The following is a 22,502-nucleotide window of genomic DNA, read 5'->3' as shown; positions in this document are numbered from 1 at the left end:
TAAGCAGATCGTGCTCATAACCCAAGCGCTCTCTTCATCCGTCAGATCGAGAGTCCACTGTCTGGGACATGGAGGAGAAGAACTTGCACGAGAGACACCAGCTCCTCAAACAGCAGCTGAAGGACCAGTACTTCATGCAGAGACACCAGCTCCTCAAGAAACACGAGAAGGTGTGTGTGTGTGTGTGTTTGCAGTGCGACAGACAGGAATGGGGAACATTTGCACTTCCTGTGTTGGACTGCTTTGTTGACTTTAATGGGAGTATTATAGTTTTAGGGTTTCCATGGTCATACAATACCTGGAAATATCAGAACATTTAAAAATTGAGTTGTCTAGGCCTGCATTTTTATTTTTTTTAAATGTAAACTAAAGATAAGAAAATAAAAGCTAATTCAGAATATTATTAAAACTGTAATGGTATACAGTATAAATAATATATACCTGAGGCACTACTTGCTGGAAATAAATAAAAGTTTAAACTGAACTACAACTGAAACTGAGCTGAATCTGTTCACGCATCATTCTGAATGATTCATCAGCAAATAGCCCTGAATTACATTTATAGAAAGCATTTATACCATAATCATGTTGTGGAAGCTTGTTTCCGCCATACAATAAAAAAGCTCAGTGTCTTAGTGCAGGCGATGTGATCAGACTTTATCACTTCCAAAGGTGGCACACATCTGATTCAGTGTAAGTGTTCAGCATGTGGTTGTGTGTTCTGACCCGTGTGTGGATGGTGTGTGTGTGTGTGTGTGTTCAGGAACAGGAACAGATGCAGTGCTATAACCAGCGCATGATTGAGCTCCTCAAAGCTCGACAGCAGCAGGAGAAGAACAGACTCCCCAAGATCCAGCGCAGCGAGGGCAAAACACGCATGGTCATGTTCAAGAAGAGCCTGAAGATCAACTCCACCGGGAACTCTGCGGAGGACCGCGAGAAGATCAAGCAGGTGTGTGTGTGTGTGTGTGTGTGTGTGTGTCCTCCTCTCTGAGACGTCTCTCTCAGCCCGTGTGTGTGTATATGTGTCCTCCTCTCTGAGACGTCTCTCTCAGCCCGTGTGTGTGTGTCTCCTCTTCTCTGAGACTTCTCTCTCGGTATGTGTGTGTGTGTGTCCTCCTCTCTGAGACGTCTCTCTCAGCCCGTGTGTGTGTGTCTCCTCTTCTCTGAGACTTCTCTCTCGGCAAGTGTGTGTGTCCTCCTCTCTGAGACTTCTCTCTCGGCCCGTGTGTGTGTGTGTCCTACTCTCTGAGACTCCTCTCTCGGCCCGTGTGTGTGTGTGTCCTCCTCTCTGAGACTCCTCTCTCGGCTCGTGTGTGTGTGTGTCCTCCTCTCTGAGACTCCTCTCTCGGCTCGTGTGTGTGTGTGTCCTCCTCTCTGAGACTTCTCTCTCTCTCTGTCGTCCTCAGTTCACCAGGCTGGAGGAGAAGAGGCAGAAGGCCGAGCGACTGCACCAGCAGCAGAAACATGATAACCAGATGAGAGAGATGATCAGCCAGTGTGAGGGGAACAGCCGAGAGCTTCAGCAGCTGCAGGTCACACACACAATCCTCATGCTTTTCCTGGCCGTCTTCTTAAGCCTTGTCCACATAGTGCTGGGCGGTACCGGTGTATGTGGCTTTAACAACGCTGGGAACGCGACACTGTTTGAGAGGGTCTCTTCACCGTTGCACTGGTGATGCACAGATGTGTGTGTTACTGTAACGGTGACGATGGACAGGTTAAACTATAACTGATAGCTGTCAAATTATATTACAGCGTTTCCCATACATTGGTTCACAATATTAACACAGCCTTTTGGGAAATCTATTTGTGGTTGGCACTGACATCGTTGAATAAACATGAGCACTACACGTTTCAAAGTCAAAACCAAGCGGCACGGGTGTTTTTTATATGAATGTGTCTGAAGTGAACCTGCTGTCTTAAGAAAAGTTTCAATGTTATTTCAATTGAATCTTTCTTTATCTTTCCTGATAAAGCAGTGTTTATGAGCGCTGTGCTGCTTTGTGTACATCCGTTACCGGGGAAACCGCTTTGTGTACATCCGTTACCGGGGAAACCGCTTTGTGTTCAGCCGTTACTGGGGCAACCGCTGTTTCTGAGTGTCATGCCAACAGCGCCTCCTGCTGGACCGCTTTATAAACAGCATCATTTTGTGCAAACTTGTATTAATACCAGTGTGGATTTTTCTACAATATTCACTCATGACAGTAAAATAGGGCATTCTGAGTCAGTCTACTGCAGTATCTCCTCTCTCAATCAGCAGAAAATGTGGTTAACACCCAGTCATGCTTGAAAAATAATAATACCGTCATATACTGTGAAACCGGTTATTGAAAAAATACTGTCATATACATTTTTGGTCATCCCGCCCAGCACTACGTGCACACACATCGTGTAGAACACAAAAGGAACAGATCGTTTGATACATGTCCGAGTGTTTTTTGTTTCAACCCCAACATTATCTGACACACTCTTTTTTGTGTGTTTTGCAGAAGATAAACTATGAATTAAGTTCGTAAAACTATTTTGTTACTGTATACTTGTATACTGTATAGTATTAGCGGACATTTTTGTGTTGCATCGCGTCTCTCACTGAAAACTCAGTGGTGTTTTGGGGGTAACAGTTGTTTTGTCTCACACTGTGTCTGACTGTGAATGTCTCCTGCAGAATGAGAAATGTCACCTGCTAATAGAAAACGAAACGCAGCGTCTGAAGTCTCTGGATGAGCAACACAACCAGCAGCTGAAGGACTGGAGAGAACACCTCAAGCCCAGGAAGAAGGTCAGAGTTCACTCTTACTCTCTCTTACACGATTGGACACTGAGAGGATCCGCGTCTGGCTCATATTTCACCCTAAAATCTCAATTACAGAAAAAGAAACATTAATTGAACACTTCCATTCAAATGTGTGTGGATGGTACGATATTTGAGTCGCTTATGGTCATCGTGGCCGGCTGCATTTATTTGATCAAAAACAGTAAAAATAGTAATATTGTAATGTACAATTTAAAATGGCTGTTTTCTGTTTTAATATTAGACTTGTCACGATTTTCGATTAATCGTCTGATTGCGGTTATTTGATTTAATCACAATTATTTGAGTTAACCACGATAATTGTGCAGTTTATATTTCATTCACATGTTGCCGTTCAAATAAGCGAACTGAACTGAAGAGCACGTGAAGAATAGACCCGTTCTGGAGCGCACGCAAACATTTTGAATTAAGGGCTTAACTTGCATTATGGTTAAAAATAAAAAAAAAATAAAAAAACGCTCCAGTTTAACATTCCCATCATTCTAAACATTCTTGGTCTAATGGTCTTTATGATATGAAGGCTTGTAGGGCTAATCAGACTGCATTTTTATGTTATATTATATTATATTATATTATATTATATTATATTATATTATATTATATTATATTATTCAAGTTTTCTGGGCTCCAATTAAAGTTGAACAAAAAGAGAAATATTTTAAATTCCCCCTGTAGTCAATAATTTTATCCATTAAAACTCATCTTCGATCACCAAAATGACATATTTAAAAGTTTTTCCTTGAAAAATAAATTGTGTTCATGCCTTAAAATATCTTGAATGTAACTCGACACCCTTGCCTCATTTACAGTGAGGAAAATAAGTATTTGAACACCCTGCTATTTTGCAAGTTCTCCCACTTAGAAATCATGGAGGGGTCTGAAATTGTCATCGTAGGCGCATGTCCACTGTGAGAGACATAATCTAAAACAAAAAATCCAGAAATCACAATGTATGATTTTTTTAACTATTTATTTGTATGATACAGCTGCAAATAAGTATTTTAACACCTGAGAAAATCAATGTTAATATTTGGCACAGTAGCCTTTGTTTACAATTACAGAGGTCAAACGTTTCCTGTAGTTTTTCCCCAGGTTTGCACACACTGCAGGAGGGATTTTGGCCCACTCCTCCACACAGATCTTCTCTAGATCAGTCAGGTTTCTGGGCTGTCGCTGAGAAACACGGAGTTTGAGCTCCCTCCAAAGATTCTCTATTGGGTTTAGGTCTGGAGACTGGCTAGGCCACGCCAGAACCTTGATATGCTTCTTACAGAGCCACTCCTTGGTTATCCTGGCTGTGTGCTTCGGGTCATTGTCATGTTGGAAGACCCAGCCTCGACCCATCTTCAATGCTCTAACTGAGGGAAGGAGGTTGTTCCCCAAAATCTCGCAATACATGGCCCCGGTCATCCTCTCCTTCATACAGTGCAGTCGCCCTGTCCCTTGTGCAGAAAAACACCCCCAAAGCATGATGCTACCACCCCCATGCTTCACAGTAGGGATGGTGTTCTTGGGATGGTACTCATCATTCTTCTTCCTCCAAACACGTTTAGTGGAATTATGACCAAAAAGTTCTATTTTGGTCTCATCTGACCACATGACTTTCTCCCATGATCATCCAAATGGTCATTGGCAAACTTAAGATGGGCCTTGACATGTGCTGGTTTAAGCAGGGGAACCTTCCGTGCCATGCATGATTTCAAACCATGACGTCTTAGTGTATTACCAACAGTAACCTTGGAAACGGTGGTCCCAGCTCTTTTCAGGTCATTGACCAGCTCCTCCCGTGTAGTTCTGGGCTGATTTCTCACCTTTCTTAGGATCATTGAGACCCCACGAGGTGAGATCTTGCATGGAGCCCCAGTCCGAGGGAGATTGACAGTCATGTTTAGCTTCTTCCATTTTCTAATGATTGCTCCAACAGTGGACCTTTTTTCACCAAGCTGCTTGGCAATTTCCCCGTAGCCCTTTCCAGCCTTGTGGAGGTGTACAATTTTGTCTCTAGTGTCTTTGGACAGCTCTTTGGTCTTGGCCATGTTAGTAGTTGGATTCTTACTGATTGTATGGGGTGGACAGGAGTCTTTATGCAGCTAACAACCTCAAACAGGTGACAATTTCAGACCCCTCCATGATTTCCAAGTGGGAGAACTTGCAAAATAGCAGGGTGTTCAAATACTTATTTTCCTCATTGTAGTATACGCGGTTCTATGAATATGCAAATGAGCCCCGCCTCCACTCACTCACTCAGCTCAGCGATCCACTGGCTGACGATCACACGTTGATCTGATTGGTTACAAGGTAGTTTGTGACGTCAGAAACACCAGCGATTTCAAAGCGTGTTTTTGAGACTGTCTTTGGTTCACTGCAGTTTTAAGGAGGAAATATGAATTTACACATGATTTGTCTTAAAGCATATTAAAAACACCACATAGACACATAAACAAAATTAAAAGCTTGATTTTCACCACAGGGGGACTTTAATAAAAGAGTGCCAATAATTATGGCCAACGTGTTTTGGAGAAAAACATTTATTTCATAATGTGATTTACACTCCACTTTCAATTCTTTTACTTCTGCTAATTTTTGTAATAAAAGATCAGAAGGATAAACAATGCAGATTTATTTTTACAGCTATTTTTGATTATATTTACCAGGGGTGCCAATAATTCTGACCACAACTGTAGATAATGGCATTGTTTTTAGGTTATACTTATAGGTTAATACAACAAATTCTACAATGATGATAAAAAACCTTTAAATAATATATTGTTTTTACAGTAATGAGAGATGCGTTTAATTGTCAGTTATCATCTCAGAATATCAGCAGATCAATGGAAGGGTTGTGGAGTTGAAGTACGATGTGTTGTCGTTTGCTCTCTCAGGTTCTGGAGGATGAACTGACTCTGAGGAAGAAAGAACAGGAGATTTTCTTCAGGATGAGCGAAGATTCCGAGTGTCTGAACGTCGGCTCACCGAACAAACTCACCAAGTTCCTTCCATACGTGGATTCCTCCACCACATGAGCGCCACACACACTCACATGAGCGCCACACACACTCTCACATCCAGATCCCCAAGTATTTGAGCTTTTTTATTTTTGTAGGAGGCGTAATCTGATAAATGCACAGAACGTAGAATCACATGATGCTGAAGAAGCCAAAGGACCATTTAAACTGATACTAACAACACATACTGACACATTCATGATTTAAGTACAGTCACTTGAAATGACATTCATTTAATTGTAGGTTTATTGCCAGTGATCTGCTCAGTATAGACAGCTGCAAGTGCTTTGATGCATTTATTTAGACGAAGGGATTTTGCATCATGAATAAGAAACGAGGGCATTTCGAGGTCTGACAGACTCTTGCCTTAGTCTAAAAGCTACTGTTGGAATTGTCTCTTTAAGTTAGCTAAAGGTGTATTGCCAAACATATTGTACAAACCTTGCATATTCTTATATATTTTTATTTTTTCTATGATCATTTAATATATATATATTGAAACTTTATCGCTTTTCTTTTAAAAACCAATTTTGACCTTGTACAAATGTTTAAATGCTGAAAAATGAATTTACGTTTTAATTTGTTTTTTGAACCGCTTCACACGAAGCATACATTTTAATTGGTACATTAAGTTATTTTACACGTTTGTTGGATGTTTTTGTTGTTTTATCTACGAGACGACGACTAATTTGCCACTTTTATTATTCTGCAAAGTTCACCAAAAATGTGAGTTATTCTCTGCCACGAACTGCCAGTGGCACATTTACTGTAAACGCATCACACTGGACGAGACGGGCCAGAGTTAAAGACTTCTGGCTGGGGGATTTAGTTGACGTTGGCATGGAGTTGATGTTTTCCTGTTTGGTTTATTGTCGGCCATTTTGTCACCTAACCCAAGTGCAATATGTGTGTTCCTCTAATGTTGAGTTCAGATTTTATAAATGTGTTATTTTACAACTTTAGCCATCTGAAGGGTTTATTTTCCCAGTGTTTCTGAAGATAAGGTACTTGGATTTTATTTTTTATGCACAATGTTGGTCATTCCTGTTCGAGTCTAACTCTGTGTAACCAAAGGTTCAGTGTGGATGATGATGCCTCTCCTGATGTAAGAAACTGTTTTCCTACGAGAGTATATATAATAAATGAGATGTTTATTATTCATCCTTGCAGTTCTTTCATTGAGTACTTGGTATTAGAAATAGCTTTGTGCTAACCGGGCCATGTGGTTTATCTTAAACATGGCAGCTCACTGGAAGATGAAAAGGTCTCAAACCGTATTTGGTGTTTCTATCTCTAAACCAGTAGATTTGAGCGTGACTGGAGTCTGTGGCGCACACTGCAAACCACGACATCACCAGCAGTTCAATGTTTTAAAAAGTTTTACTTCTTTGACATAGCGTTTAAAAACCCCAAAACGACATTCTAGTACTTGTTGATCTAGAAAAACAATGTAATGCAAAACCAGTAGCCTACCTGTCAGTCTGTAGCAGAACCTGATTTCTACAAGTACAACGTGTTCCTGGATCGACATCTTTGTTTATCCCACAACAACATTCCAGTCAACCAATCAGATTTAAAGGGATAGTTCACCTGACGATATAACACATCACTCATGAGTAGAGTTAGATGTAGGGGTACGGATAGGGTTAGGATTAATGTTTCGGACAGGAATGTTGTCCCAGGATCAGGAACGTGTCTAATGTCGGAAAATGGTTTCAGCAAACTTTCATGGATTCAAAGAGCAGACGAGGTAAAGACTCTCCAACTGCCATACTTTATGACTTTACTTAATTTACATTGGGCAACGTTTTAATTAAGGTGGTAAAATGTTTAATAAAAAGTTACTTCTAAATGCTTTTTGTGAAAGTAACACTTGACACTTGCACACGGCTGTGATTCGCACATGTGATATAGCCTACACACTTTGTTTTATTGGCAGACTTTTGTATAGACTGTTGTTTTCCTCTCCTGATCATTCCCTAAAACTATTCATCCTTACCTTCCAACAAGAAAGGAAACGGTGGAAGGAAAATATGGCTTTGTTGGCCTGGTTTCACAGTCAGGGCTTAAATTAAGCCTGGATTAGGCCTTAGAATTATGGCATTTAAGCAGCTTCTATAAACGTGACTTAGAAAAATCATTACTGGTTTGAATATTGTGACAAAACAATGACACTGACATATTTTAAGATATATCAGTGCAAGTTTCTTTCAGTTAAAACAGCTCAAACATGCATTTTGACTTACCATCCACCCATCTATTCATTCCTTCATCCATCCATCCATCCATCTCATTACTTCATTCATCCATCCATCCATCCATTCATTCCTTCAGTCATCCATCCATCCATCCATCCATCTCATTACTTCATTCATCCATCCATCCATCCATTCATTCCTTCAGTCATCCATCCATCCATTCCTTCATTCATCCATCCATCCATCCATCCATCCAATCCAAGTTTACACTAAACCCAAGTTATTCTGGTACTTTGTTTGATTTTTATGAATCTACTCATATCAACTAATCAAAAGTTTTTCAACAAAGTTTAATATTTTTATTAGACTATATTATACTCTTATTATTATAAAACAGAAAACAAATATTAATAATTCAAAATTGTACTATTTGAATATATTTTAAACAGTAATCACTGTGATCAAAGTATCATTACTCTAGTCTTCAGTGTCACATGATGATCCTTCAGAAATCATTCTAATATACTATGATTTTTTTTCTTCTGTATTTTGATCAAATAAATACAGCCTTGGTGAGCAAAAGAGACTTCTTTCAAGATTATTTTGTATAACAATAACAAAATACAAATATATTTTGAATAACAAAACTTTTGACTGATTGATTGATGACGCATATTAATGAATTAACATTAGCCATTAGCATTGTAAAACAGTTCACTAATGTACATTCAATGACATGCAATAAACACACTGAACTGAATATGTATGATCGACTATTCGTGTTCCCCCCAATTTCAAGGCAATGTGTTTGCATAATTTGATATTTCTCCATGATATTAATCATGTATATTGGATTAGATATTGATATTAGTCCATAGTCTATATAGATTTAGAAGATTTTATAGACGTATAGATTTTTTTTTTTTACTGCAAGAAATACATTTGCTTATCATTTAAAAAAAAAAAAAAAAAAGAAACATCTATGCATCCGTCTCTCCTTTATTGCTACCTTTCAGGAACTTTAAACTTGCCAGTTCATTATAATTTTGGGGAGTTTGAAAACCCATGCCTTCCCTTTCCAACTTCAAAAATCCAGCTATATTTCGTTCTCTTTTGTCAATTAAAAGGAAACTGGATATAAAGTAACCAGAAACTTAAAAAGACAATTATATAAATGGAAGACAGAATAAAGTGTGCGATAGATAACTTTCACTATAATAAAGTGTTCCCATGGGATTGCTTATAATACAAAAAAAAAATCACGTTGACTATTTAAAATGTTTATTTGATTTACATAATGTAAAAAAAAAGTTAAAAGACAAAAATACTATTAACAAAACATCACACACACAAAATAAAATAATAATAACAATAAGGTAACCTATGTCATCTTGCCTTTGTTCCTGGTTGGAGAAACACATTTTAACAGTCATGTTTCATACTTACAGTGTTTACCCTCTTCGCTCTGTTATCCTTCATAGTATTTTTCTAGCAAATACCTCTCAACTACAGAACACCTTCCACTATCCTTTCCTCACTCAGGCACTTGCATGTGTTGCACGTTTAAAGATGGACTGCTTTTATGGATGCATTTTATAGCAACCAGGAGCTAATGACCATAGAGCAAAGTCAGCATATGATTTCTGGTGCTCCCAGTATTGTCAAGTCCCACTGGGCACCTCTTGAACACTGTTTTAGTTTTCTGATAAACAAATGAATGGAAAACAAAAACACAATATTTTTAGTAACATAAAATACACATTTCCAAATGTAGTGTTAACAATAAACATGTTTATCAAATGTATGCTTGAAACCAGTCAAGCATGAATGTTGAAACATTTGACATTGATTGTAAAATATCTAAGCACATTAGTCAATGGTATGAAAATACTTTGGGCAATACTGACATATATATAAAAGATTGACAATATTATGGCTGCTCTGAGGTAATCCATTATTCACTAATGTGGACAATTGGTACTGCAAAACAGTTGCTTTTTATATCAATGTTTGCAATAACATTTACACGACAGAAATCAAATAGAAATGAATAAGAATAGAAATGGGTGCCACCGTTCTGTAAACCTTAAGGCCGTTTCTTGCTTCTCCTCATTCCACACCTTCCCTTTACTCATCAGCTCCACAGTGCAGAGTCTATAAAAAGTGCAGCTTGAAACCAAACAATTGAAAATTAAAGTAGATAAACAAGCAACGTGATCTGTAGAGTTTTATAGTCTTAGAACCTACCATATTTATGATTATTTGTACTTGGCTGTAAACTAAGACTCAAAATGGAAACGTAGCATTATAAAGCTAGAGCGTTGAAGTTCTCCAGGCTTGATTTGAAGCTCCAACTTGCTTTTTGTAAGGTTTTGTAGTATGTGTAATATAGAAGCATACTCGTATTCTAATCTAGACTCAATCTGCTGATATACACTGCTCAGATATCAAGTTTTACTTATTTGCATATACAGTACTACGCAAAAAGCACAGAACGCTTTGCATATTATACTGAGGCACAATATCATGGAGGCTGTGAAAAGTCATTAATATATTGCTAGTCACTTAAACCTTTAGCGATACATATAAGGTTTGATTAACATAAGAATGCGCAAGTAACAGTGCTAACGTATGAAAGCACACTAAAAGGGAGAGTTACACAATTAAAAAGCAAGCAAACTAATTATTATGGCCTGTTTGAACTTGCAAAGGATGGAATGTGATTTAAAAAAAAAAAAAAGGTACCCATAAATAAAGATGTTAATTAAATAAGGTTTTCTTTAGGCAGCGATGCCGAGAGTACCTAAGGTTTCTTGGTCAGGTAATTGGAAGGAATCCAGCCCTCCATCACTGGCCCATCACTCACATTTTTACAAAACCACCAGCCGCTACCACTTTTCTCCAGCACTTCGAAGACAGCGCCCTCTTTAAAGCCAGGTGTCTGCTCGTCTCCTTCAAAGTCTGCCACGGCTAAGAACAGCTCCTCTTTGGCTGGCTCCTTGATAAGGGGAGGGAGTTTGTCTCTCGGAGGCCCTGGTTTGTCTGTCTTAATGAGGGGCTTTGGTGGCACAGGTACTTTGGGCTTGGGTTCCTCCTTCTCCTTTTCTTTGGAGGCTGGCAAAGGGAAGGCTTTCATTTTGGGTGGCGGGGGTCTGTTCTGAGGAGGGGCAGCCGGCTTGGCTTCCAGCAAGTCTTTTTGAGGAGCTTTGGTGTCTGTAGGACTGGCTGGCTCTGAACTCTTCTTTGGTGGTGGAGGCCTTCTAGGGGCCACAGACGGCCTATTGGGAGGCTCTTTTGGTGCAGGTGTCGGCGGTTTAGTTGTTTCTGGTGGGTTATGGCCGTTTTGTTGCTTAGGGGGGAATTTTGGCTCTTCATTTGTTCCGCCATTATTCGGGGGGTTACTGGATGGCATATCGTTCTGTTGGCTGGGATCACTTGAGTTGCCACTGAGCTCTGGAGGCTTAGACGGACGAAGTTTACTCCGAAGGTTTGTGATGTCCAGCTCACTCTTAGCTACCGGCTCTGGTTTCACTGCAGGGGGGGGCTTTGGTCTGACCACTGGTTTCGGCTTCAGGAAGGGGGCTGGGCTGGCCGAATCAGGCTTCTCTTCGAGTGAATCTGGTTTGGGTTTGGGAGGCTGCTTGGCCACATGCTTTAGGTTAAACTTTTTCACCTCCTTGGCTGAGATATTGTGGCCACACTCCAAGCCCATTTCATTGCGCAGATAGAGTTGCTTGTTCTTCTCCTCCTTCTTCATCTCTGGGGGTTTGTCTGGTTTGAGAGGAGCTGCTTTTGGCGTCACCAATGGTACGATGACTCCTGGGATTGGTGGTTTGGGTGGGAGAGGTTTAGAGATGTCTACTTTGGGTGGGAGAGGTTTAGAAAGGTCTACTTTGGGTGGGAGAGGTTTAGAAAGGTCTACTTTGGGTGGGAGGGGTTTAGAAAGGTCTGCTTTGGGTTTGTCCTCCAGTTCCAAGCTCTTGTTGATGGATTCTCTCCTTGGAGGTAAAGCCGGCTTCTCTTCAGCCGTAGGTGAGGATGGAGGTGGGGGTAAGGGCGCAGAAAAATGGGAGCTGCCCTTGACCGCGTTGGGCTTCCATTCTCTTAGCTTGGAACGGGTGGAAAATTCAGAGTTGGATGAAGGTTCTTCTGGCAAGGGTTTGGACCAACTATGCTCAGAGTTGGTATTATTGCTTGAGGTATCATCAAACTTCAGCTGACCCATCTCACCAGGAAGGGGAGCCAAAAAGTTAGGCCTAGAGGCATTGCTAGTCTTCTTGTATTTATCAATGAATGTGACTGGAGCCCAGCCTTCTTTCTCATCAATCTGAATGTACCACCAGCCACTGGAGTTCTTCTCAATGACCTGGGAATACAGGGTATGAGGTAAATGTAGAGATGTATTTGGAATAGCTAGATATATTCAAGTAATATGTTAACTCACTTCAACTTTCACTCCCGCCTGAAAGCTAATGCCATCTGGAATGGTTGTCTGAAAGTCAGCGATGGTGTAATATTCCTCTTCTACTTGCGGCGGCACCGGGGGTTTAGGCAGGTTCACTCCTCGTGGCTGGAATCAGAGACAGTTAGAACGTCAAAATCTTGAGTATCCTGTAGAACCTTTTAGAAACATTTGAGATGCAATTGTAAAATGAAGAATCACTCTTACTATTGTAAGATCCCGGCGTGGTGGAGGTCTCTGTCGAGCTCCTGCTTCTGCAAAAGAAAAGAGGGCAGAGTTTAGAGAGCCAACAATCTTTTCAAGCAAGTCTCTCTCACTTTCATCTGCTCTTGTTATGGTCGCCAGCGGATACCCTTCCTGATGCAACTCAGCACTGAGAGTGCACTACAATCTCAAGCAAGTAAATGGAGTTAATCAGGCCATCATATTTTTGAAAGACTCAACTAGGGATGCATCAATATTTTTTACTTCAGCTTGGTGCCTTGATCACTCTTTTGGGAAGTATTTTGCAATAATGTCTGGCTGACTGTCCATTATGGAACGGTACGCATTTATTTGCGTTTCCACTATCAAAAGTTGTGAATGGTACCAAAATGCCGAACCGTACCATACCACTTTTTGGGTACCCTTCCGTTGTGGTACCTAGCACAGTGGTACGGTACTAAAAGGTGGAGCTAGACTCACTGCAGGACGTTGATTGATTGACAGAGAATCGTCACTTGCGCGAGCTACAAGGGGAATGACAACGTAAGAAGCGCCATTTTTTAATATACAGTTTAATATAATACTACTGTTATTGTGTCACGAAATGTAATTTTAAGAGTTTTTCAGGCGAGAATGTAGTTGTTCAAAGCTCAAATCTGTGGTTTATTTATAAAGATTTATGAAAATTTGAGATCCATGCAATCACCGGGCGCTCGGCGCTCATGTACCCCGCCTGGAACAGCCTTTCCTCGGCTGGTCCTTCTGACGTTTGCCGCTGACTCAGACGTCTCTGTAGTGGTTAAACGAGATATAATTCGCCTTGTGTAGACCTAACCGGCGATCTTTGGTCTTGTGAATCTATAATTTGTTCCCTGGCTGAACTGAGGGCTAAGTGAAATTTCATAACTTTATATTTAGGCTATTTAACTTTACCGTTGTATCGTTAGACTAGAGCGCTGACTTTGTATGTTTGACTGAATTGTTTGCTTTATTTCTTATTGTATAAATTCTTGTACTTTTTACTTATACTTTTATAATGGCTATTATTGATAAAACTGAAATTTAACAAAAAGAGACAGGGTTTAGTTTTGTAATTTTTTATTTTATTACATTGAAGATGATCACAGTACAAATGCACATATTGCCTAAACCATATTAATAAGTTTAATATTTTTAAAATTTAAAAGAAAAGAGGCAGGGTTGTGTTATATATATATATATATATATATTGTTATAAATAGGCTAATGTTACATGCAGTGAATATAATCATTACGCGTTGCCTAAACCACATTTGTGTGGCTATAATGTAAGATTTCTTTAAATGAAAACGTAAAAAGGCAGTGTGGTGTTTTATAACATATTTCGTTTTATTGTTGCCTAAACTGTACATACAGAGGGGGGCGCGGCAAGATGGCGGCCATGGTGGATGTTATTTTTTAGCTGCGAAAGCCTTGGGGTGTTTTTTTCCAAATAGTCGTGAAGGGAGAAATATATTAACACAATTTTATAGACTATGCTGCATGTATTTTACGTTGGATTATTATAGACGATAGATTTTGGAATCGTTCCCCCTCAGTTGTTGGATATTGATTTCCTCTCACGAAATGAAGCCGAGTGCTCTCAACAGCTCTGGTGGTGCCATTAAACGAAAAGAGAAGACTGCTTCTAAAGCATCGATATCGGTGGAGACAAAGAAAAGTCAAGAAGAAAGGATAAGCAGTGACATTGAGATGGCTGATCACTTGTACTCCATCGAGAAAGATATTCAGCATATGCCAGATGAGTTTGACACGCCAGAAAAACCTCGCTCCAAAAAAAAGAAAGACGAACCGTCGCTTCTTGAGATGCAAGAGAATATTGTAACTCTTTTATCCAAGAAAATTAATGAGAGTTCGGGCCACCTGGAGAATCTGATTCGGGAAAATACACTCAGCATCGGAACTTTGAAGAAGTCAATTGACTTCGCACTGAATGAAGTTAAAGACTTGAAAGACGAAATGAAAGTGGTGAAAGAATTCACTAAATCGCACGAGCAGAAAGTTGCTGAGCTTGAACGAAAAGTTAATGAAGCAGAAAGATATCGGAGAAGATGGAATTTGAGGCTCCACGGTGTTCCCGAGAAAGCGGATGAAAATCTCAAGCATCAGGTGATTGGAATTTGCGGCTCAGTTGCTCCAGAGTTAAAGGAGAGATGCCAGGTTGATGTGGACATTGTTCATAGACTGGGTCGGAAAGAACAAGGAAGAAGCACAAGAGTGACGATAATTCAGTTTACGAACAGGTCTACTCGGGATCTACTCTGGAAAAGAGCGAAGAACTGTGAATTCCTTCAAGCACAGCGGTTACGGTTTACAGAAGACTTGACGGCGTTGGACGTGGAGAGAAGAAAGCTCCTGTGGCCTATGGTGAAGGATGCCAGAGAGAAAGGTCGCAAAGCTTATTTTGTGGGGAGTAGAGCCTTTGATGATGGCGTTGAAATTTTCCCCAAATAAAGGTTTGGTTCTGATGGTCTCTGACCTAATAATTCTATTGAAGATTTGTGAAGTGAATGAGAATGGTCGAGGGGGAGTGGGAAAAAAAGAAAAAAAAAAAAATGAAAAAAAAAATGAGTAAAAGTAAAATAAAAAGTAATTTCCCAGGTAAAATTATAAACGGATAAGGAATTTGCACCCTTTGAGTTACATATACCTTAGCTCTTAAGAGTTTTTCTTTAAGAGTTTTTCTTTCTTTCTTCTGTAGTTGTGTTCATTAAAAGTTCATGTCGTTATCTTTTTGTTCCTTTAATGTGAGGGGTATTCGAGATTTAACAAAACGAAAGGCTGTTTTTTTGTATTGCAAGAGATTTAATGTAGATTTTTATTTCTTACAAGAGACTCATGCTTGCTCTTCAGATGTGAATTTTTGGAAATCTCAGTGGGGCAGCGAAATTTGGCATTCTTTTGGAAGTAATCACTCAGCAGGAGTTGCAATTTTAAAAGGTTCATTTAAAGGTAAAATTGTTAATAGCAAAGTCCACAATGGAGGGAGATGGATAATCCTAACGGTATCCATTGATGGTCAAATGTTTTTGTTAGGTACTGTATATGCCTCAAATATAAAAAAATATAATGCTGATTTGTTCTCTGAAATTGAAAATGAGATAAGCAAAATAAGGAAAAGATTTCATGATATTGAAATTATACTAGGTGGGGACTTCAATACTGTCCCAAATGTTAAGATGGATAGAATTCCTATTCCAATTAAATCACCTACAAGTGATTCAGAGCTATCAATATTTTGTGAAAATGTAGGGGTAATTGATATATGGAGATATAAATACCCACATTTGAAAGAGTACACGTGGAGTAATAGGGATAAATCTAAACAGTCAAGAATTGATTTTTGGTTAATTTCTAGTTCATTAGAACAAAATACAAACAGAGTATCAATTGAACCATCAATATTGTCTGATCACAAAATGATTTATCTTCTCATTAAAATGAATAACGAAACATCATATAAAAGCTCTAAGACTTATTGGAAGTTTAATAATAGATTATTAGAAATTGATAGTTTTCAATATGAAATTAAGAAAATAATACAAACATATTGGAATAAAGCTAAGCGAACAAATTTATACTGTCAAAATTGGGAGCTCATGAAGTTTCAGATTAGAATTAGTGCAATTGATAAAGGCAAAGAAGTTGCGAAGTCTAATAAATTAAAGGAAGAGGAAATTATTAAAGCTATTTGTAATATTACTAATAATGACAGTGATGGGAATTCTAATTTAATTAATTTGCAGGCTGAGTTAGATAAATTATATATAATCAAGGCAAAAGGTTCATTTGTTAGATCACGAAGACGTTGGTTGGAGGAAGGAGAAACTAATTCCAGATACTTTTATAATTTGGAGAAAAGGAATGGAGAATATACATCTATTAGAAAGCTTAATATTAATGGCCATGAAACACAGGACCCTATTATTATTTCAAAGTATGTATCCGATTTTTATGGTAAATTATATTCCAGCAATACATGTTCTGTAGACAAAATAGATGATTTTTTAAAACCCCTTAAACAAAATATAGCTTGTATTGATGAAGATTTTAAAGCTCTTTGTGATAAGGAGGTATCCATTTTAGAGATAAGTACAGCTATAAAAAAACTTAAATTTAACAAGTCCCCCGGTAATGATGGCTTAACTGCAGAATTTTTTAAAACATTTCAAGATGATCTAGTTGAATTTCTGTTAATGGTCTTTAAAGAATCTATTGATCAGGAAGCTTTGCCACCCTCCATGACACAAGGACTAATATCCTTAATTCCAAAGCCTGATAAAGACCTATTGTCACTAGATAATTGGCGACCTATTACATTAATTAATAATGATAGTAAAATTATTGCTTCCATATTTGCTGAAAGGTTAAAGTTAGGATTAGAGTTTATTATTGATGAGGGGCAGTCAGGATTTATAAAAGGTAGACATATTTGTAATAATATTAGACTTGTATTAGATCTTATAGATTATAATGAAATTATTAATGATAATAGTTTTATTCTGTTTGTCGATTTTTACAAGGCCTTCGATACAATTGAACATGACTTTATTTTTAAAACTCTTAAATTTTTCGGTTTTGGGGACAAATTTCAAAAAGTAATTAGAACCCTATATAATAAGATTAATAGCTCTGTAAAATTGGCATATGGAACTTCTCATAGATTCGAAATTAAAAGGGGTATTCGACAGGGCTGCCCTATTAGTCCATTACTTTTTTTGTTGGTTACACAAATTATGGCCATTCATATTAAGAAGGACAATTTTCGTGGTATTAAAATAGAGGATACAGAAATTAAATGCACACAATTAGCTGATGACACTACTCTTTTTTTAAGAGATTATACTGAAGTTGGAAAAGCAATAAAATGTTTGCAGTTATTTTCATCTGTATCTGGTCTTTCCCTAAATATTAATAAGTGTGAGCTTATGGCTCTAGGTTCATGTGACTTTACCACAATATGCAATATTCCTGTGAAAGAAGTTGTCAAATATTTAGGTATTAAGATATCAAAAAATAAGGAAGTCAGGAATGAGTTAAACTTTACTCCTATCATTCAATCATTTGAAAAGAAATTGAACTCTTGGCTAATGAGAGATATCTCTTTAACTGGTCGTGTGTTATTGGTTAAAGCTGAAGGTTTATCCAGGTTGGTTTATAATGCTCAAGTGTTAGAGGTACCCCCCTTGCTAATTAAAATGATAGACACTAAACTCTTTAAATTTATTTGGAGGAACAAATCACATTATATTAAAAAAGAAAATATTTGTAGATCAAAAGTTGAAGGAGGATTGAATGTTTTGGATTTTAAGACCTCTAATATGATATTTAAAATAAAATGGCTTCAAAATTATTTAAAATATAAGCAAAGTATATGGTATACGGTACCTAATTTTATATTTCAAAAAGTAGGTGGTATAGAATTTATACTAAAATGTGATTATGATGTTAACAAAATACCTGTTAAACTTGCAAGTTTCCACAAACAAGCATTACTTTCATGGACTCTTATGTATAGTCATAATTTTTCCCCCCATAAATGTACCATATGGAACAACAGATGTATAAGGGTTAGAAACAAGTCAATATTTTTTGAAAATTGGTTTGAAAAGGGAATTATTTGGGTTAAGCAGTTGATAAAAAATGATGGTGTTTTATACAATTATAATGAGTTTGTTCATATTTATAACTTTTCAGTTGATCCTGTCCAATATTCTTTGGTTTTACATGCAATTCCCAAGGAAATTTTGAGATTATTAGAAGGTCATAATAATTGTTCTCTACAAACAACAGTAGAAGAATTTACCTCTTGTATTAAGTTGCAGGGTAAAGATTTCACAAGTTCTGGATGTAATAATATTTTTTTGCGGTCCCTTCTTCAATCTAAATGTATACTTGCTGTTACTACTCACTGGAATTTTTTATTTAAGAAACATATTGAGTGGAGTAAAGTTTGGATGACACCTCATAAGTATTGCATTACAAACAAAGTAAAAGAGGTTTCATATAAAATTTTCCATCGAATTTACCCAGTTAAGTCACTTGTGGTACAGCGTTTTAAAGTAAACATTGAAGATATTTGTGCTTTTTGTAAAATTACCCCTGAGACTATTAAGCATTTATTTTGGGAGTGTCCCAAGACCCAAATGTTTTGGAAGGAACTTAGTAATTACTTGCAAAGTAAAGTTAGGATTCTTGTTAACTTTGAAGAAATTGATGTTATGTTAAGATGTTTTTCATTTGAGGGTGATAAAAATCTTTTGTTTATATTTGATTTAATTATTATAATTTCCCGTTACTATATTCATAAGGTCAAATGGAATGGAAAGATACCAAATTTTGAACATTTTAAAATTGATGTTAAGATATATTTAGAAACTATATCCAAAAGTAAAAACCTGAAAGCTATGAAAACTACACAGCTGTTTGACAAGTACAAGCTTTTTTTGTAAAAAGCCTTTCTATTTTTTTTTATTTTTATTTTTTTTATTTATTTATTTTTTATTTATTCTCTACCCCTGACATGTATGGACATGTATGGTTATGTGTACTCTTGTATGTAATATGTTTTGTTATTATTGTATTTCAATAAAAAAAAAAAAAAAAAAAAAAAACTACCAACCTGAAAAAAAACAAAAAAAAAAAAAACAAAAAAAAAACTGTACATACAGAGATATCCGGAGTAACGTTAGCAGAGTGAGCTGACTGACGCTTTGAAGAACGCGCTGTTCCATCAGCAGAATTACCGGACTCGCGTCCTCGGGAGTCTTTCTCCTGAGCTGGACTTGGCAAGTCCGAACTTTGCGTACGTGCAATTGAGAAACGCCTAATGTCGGCGGCGGCGCTTGGCTTCTTGTGACAAACATGCCGAGAAAAGCAAGAACCAGATCTGCTGTATGTCATCCATTGTTGTTTATGTCGCTTTCTTCTTCGCGCGAAAATGACGTCGATCGCTTCTTTCCGGCATAGGCTACACCACGCCTATCAAGTAAGGGTATTATTGGCAGTGGAAACGCTAGCCGATTCATGGTTTGCCGACCCGAACCGTACCGTACTGTACCGTACCGTACTGTACCACTCAGTGGAAACGAGCCATTAGATTGTACACACAGCCTATCTGAGAAATACTTGATTTTTTTTGCGATTAGAATCAAACAAACTGTTGCTTACTGCGCTTGCTGTCTGAAAATGGTGAAAACCGGTCCCGCTGATTCTCCTTGTTTTCCTTGTTGGCATTCTGCTGTTTGCAAGCCACGTCTAGGTCATTAGTGCTGGCATGAACGGGGCCACCAGCCGCCATCTTCTGACTGAGAATGTCAGCCTTCTTCAGATAGGACGCCGGGGCCCAGCCCTCTTTTCCTTGGTATCTATGGGGTGAAAGGGGCAATGCTCTATCCAAGAAAATGCTTAAGTATTTTTGTCCTTTTTCTGAGTATATTTGCATTTGTTTTTACCTGATCTTCCACCAGCCTTCCAAGTTTTTCTGAATGACCTCAACAGTCATGCCTCTCTCCAAATCAATTTCATCTTGATCACGTGCAGAGTAAGGATAGATTGCGGTGTACTTTTCCTCTGAGGAAAACGAAAGGAATATTTCAACTTTTTTTAGTTAAATATGCTGTTCATGAAAAAAATATTAAACCACTACAGCCAATTTACCACTTAAGTTTTCTCTGTTTTGCACAAAATTAATACATAACATCAATGTTCCACTAAAGCTTGACAACCAGAAATTATCCAAATACTTTTTTTCTACATTTTGAACAGTTTATCATTGTTTTATGAATAGATATGTGCAATTCTTTATCTTGATTGAAAATTTTGCTTGTGATATTTTTCATTACCATAAATGGCACTTGAATATTTTCTTATCCAATGCAATGACATCCATTCATTTTCTTAAAAAAATTACTTGAGCTTACAATGCTTTCATTGTTTTGCTAAAATAGTTAAACGGAAATGTGGTAAATTTGATATTGTGGTAAAATTTTCACTTTTCACATTTGTATTTAGATTTTACAGTAAATGAGTGCTTGCAATCTGCATTTTCTCTCGAGCTTTGTCATGAATAGCAGATGGAGGAGGTTGGGGGAGGATCTGATCAGAGACTCAACAGAGTATTGACAGCATAAGCACATTTGCTGGGAAGAATGATTATTTTCACATGCTCACAACAAAATCACAATCTAAACATAACACGACTCCACCCGGTTTAAATGCTTCTTATATTCATACATTCAGTTTTGAGCCAGATACAAGCTTCAGTTTTAACTTTTTTTTTTCTTGTATTTCTCCATTAATTTAATATTGCATACAATATTAGCACAACACAGTATGAAACTGTGTGAATCATTCTGATTTACTTCTGATATAATTAGCAGAATACCGAAGTCACATTACTGTATGTATTTAACTGTGTAGTACGTATTGTAATACAAAAGAAATGTAAAAATACTATTATTTAAAAAAAGAAAAGAAAAAAAGACTAACACACAGGTGACACCACTTCTTCTGCTCTTTGCTTGTGTGATTAATTTGTTTAAATTGTGATTTTGTTTTATTGAGTTTTCATTACAAGTCATGCATCAACTAACACCATTTATTTTGCAGGAGCATGAGTTATTTCATGTGCTTTGGTAATTATTTTTGTAAACAAGATATAACTCAGGAAATAAAGTAAAAGGAAAGTATTGTACAAATAATAATAATAATAATAATAATGACACCAGTGTTACAATTCCCTGATTCATGCTTTGTTCAGTTCTACACCGCATACAGTGCAGTGCATGCAATGGCGCATGCAGAAGTCACAAATGCGGGGGGTGGGGGGGACCATCACAATAGAGTCATAAAGTGGTATGCTTTCCACCTTGGCCAAAGCCTGTGCTGAACAGATCCCCTAAAGTACGCCGGCGACCAACGTGCCTCGGCAGTGACCAGAATCTCCGGCACACTCCAGCAGAGAGCAAGCAGACACATGTGAAAACCTTCAGGTCACGTTTCTTTATGCTTGGCCACCAAATATACAATCTTTGCCATGTAGTGCTGAAGTAAAACTAAAAACTGCACTTAAATCTGAAAAACTCTATCCTTCTCATCTCTCTCTAAGAATAACATCTGAGTAAGACTTCCTTTATATAACTTCGTTGAATGGTAAAGTGTGTAATTTTTGCATCACTAAAGGGATTAGTGTCAAAAGTCTGGAGTTCCTGGGTTCATATAATTTGCTTAAAGGGTTATTTCACCTAAAGAAGATATTTTAAAGAATATTGGTAATCAAACAGTTGACGGTAGCCATTGACTTACATAGTAAGAAAAAAAATACTATGCAAGTCAATGGCTACTGTCAAATGTCTGGTTACCAATATTCTTTAAAAATATCTTCTTTTGTGTTTAGCAGAAGAAGGAAACTCATACAGGTTTAGAACAATAAGAGTAAATGATGACTAAATATTGATTTCTGGGTGAACTATCCCTTTAAGCAATACATATGAACCCAGGAATTCCAGACTTTTGTAAAAAAAACAACAACAACAACTGGTTTGCTGACTTTATATTGTTTGAGAAGGTCTTTTATACACAAAAGAGTCATCAAAAGTCTGATCTCTTAAGCCCAAAGTATACAGTGTGTTTTACATGTACACTAGGGTATACATACAATGTGCAATGAGATTGAAAACAACAGACTACTGGAGTCGGCGTCAACAACAGAAGAGTTTCAGATATACGCAGCTCTAGTTTAAGAGTACAAAGACATTTTTATTGGTTATATCTTT

The 22,502-nt window shown here is 37.6% G+C and overlaps 2 protein-coding genes across 4 annotated transcripts in view; one reads left to right on the top strand and one right to left on the bottom strand.

The window, feature by feature from the left end:
* The window catches only part of stk10 (serine/threonine kinase 10), a 60,867-nt gene extending 53,884 nt beyond the window's left edge, over nucleotides 1–6,983 (top strand). The window contains exons 15-19 of the mRNA XM_081390399.1: nucleotides 46–170; nucleotides 764–952; nucleotides 1,410–1,535; nucleotides 2,672–2,785; nucleotides 5,701–6,983. Coding sequence (XP_081246525.1) covers nucleotides 46–170; nucleotides 764–952; nucleotides 1,410–1,535; nucleotides 2,672–2,785; nucleotides 5,701–5,841 — 695 coding nt within the window. The 3' untranslated portion in view covers nucleotides 5,842–6,983. The remainder of the gene's footprint in view (nucleotides 1–45; nucleotides 171–763; nucleotides 953–1,409; nucleotides 1,536–2,671; nucleotides 2,786–5,700) is intronic.
* Nucleotides 6,984–9,286: 2,303 nt separating this feature from the next.
* sh3pxd2b (SH3 and PX domains 2B) overlaps nucleotides 9,287–22,502 on the bottom strand; it is a 50,656-nt gene continuing 37,440 nt past the window's right edge. For all 3 annotated transcript variants that reach the window (XM_081390209.1, XM_081390210.1, XM_081390211.1), the window contains 5 exons: nucleotides 20,181–20,298; nucleotides 19,897–20,093; nucleotides 12,691–12,737; nucleotides 12,466–12,591; nucleotides 9,287–12,387 (listed from right to left, as the gene is read on the bottom strand). In XM_081390209.1, coding sequence (XP_081246335.1) covers nucleotides 10,825–12,387; nucleotides 12,466–12,591; nucleotides 12,691–12,737; nucleotides 19,897–20,093; nucleotides 20,181–20,298 — 2,051 coding nt within the window. In that variant the 3' untranslated portion in view covers nucleotides 9,287–10,824. The remainder of the gene's footprint in view (nucleotides 12,388–12,465; nucleotides 12,592–12,690; nucleotides 12,738–19,896; nucleotides 20,094–20,180; nucleotides 20,299–22,502) is intronic.

This window comes from Scardinius erythrophthalmus (genome assembly GCF_964197995.2).
Source record: "Scardinius erythrophthalmus genome assembly, chromosome: 17".
In the NCBI taxonomy this organism is placed as follows: Eukaryota; Metazoa; Chordata; class Actinopteri; order Cypriniformes; family Leuciscidae; genus Scardinius; species Scardinius erythrophthalmus.
The sequence above is the reverse complement of the archived record's forward strand: the minus strand, read 5'-3'. Positions and strand labels throughout refer to the sequence as shown.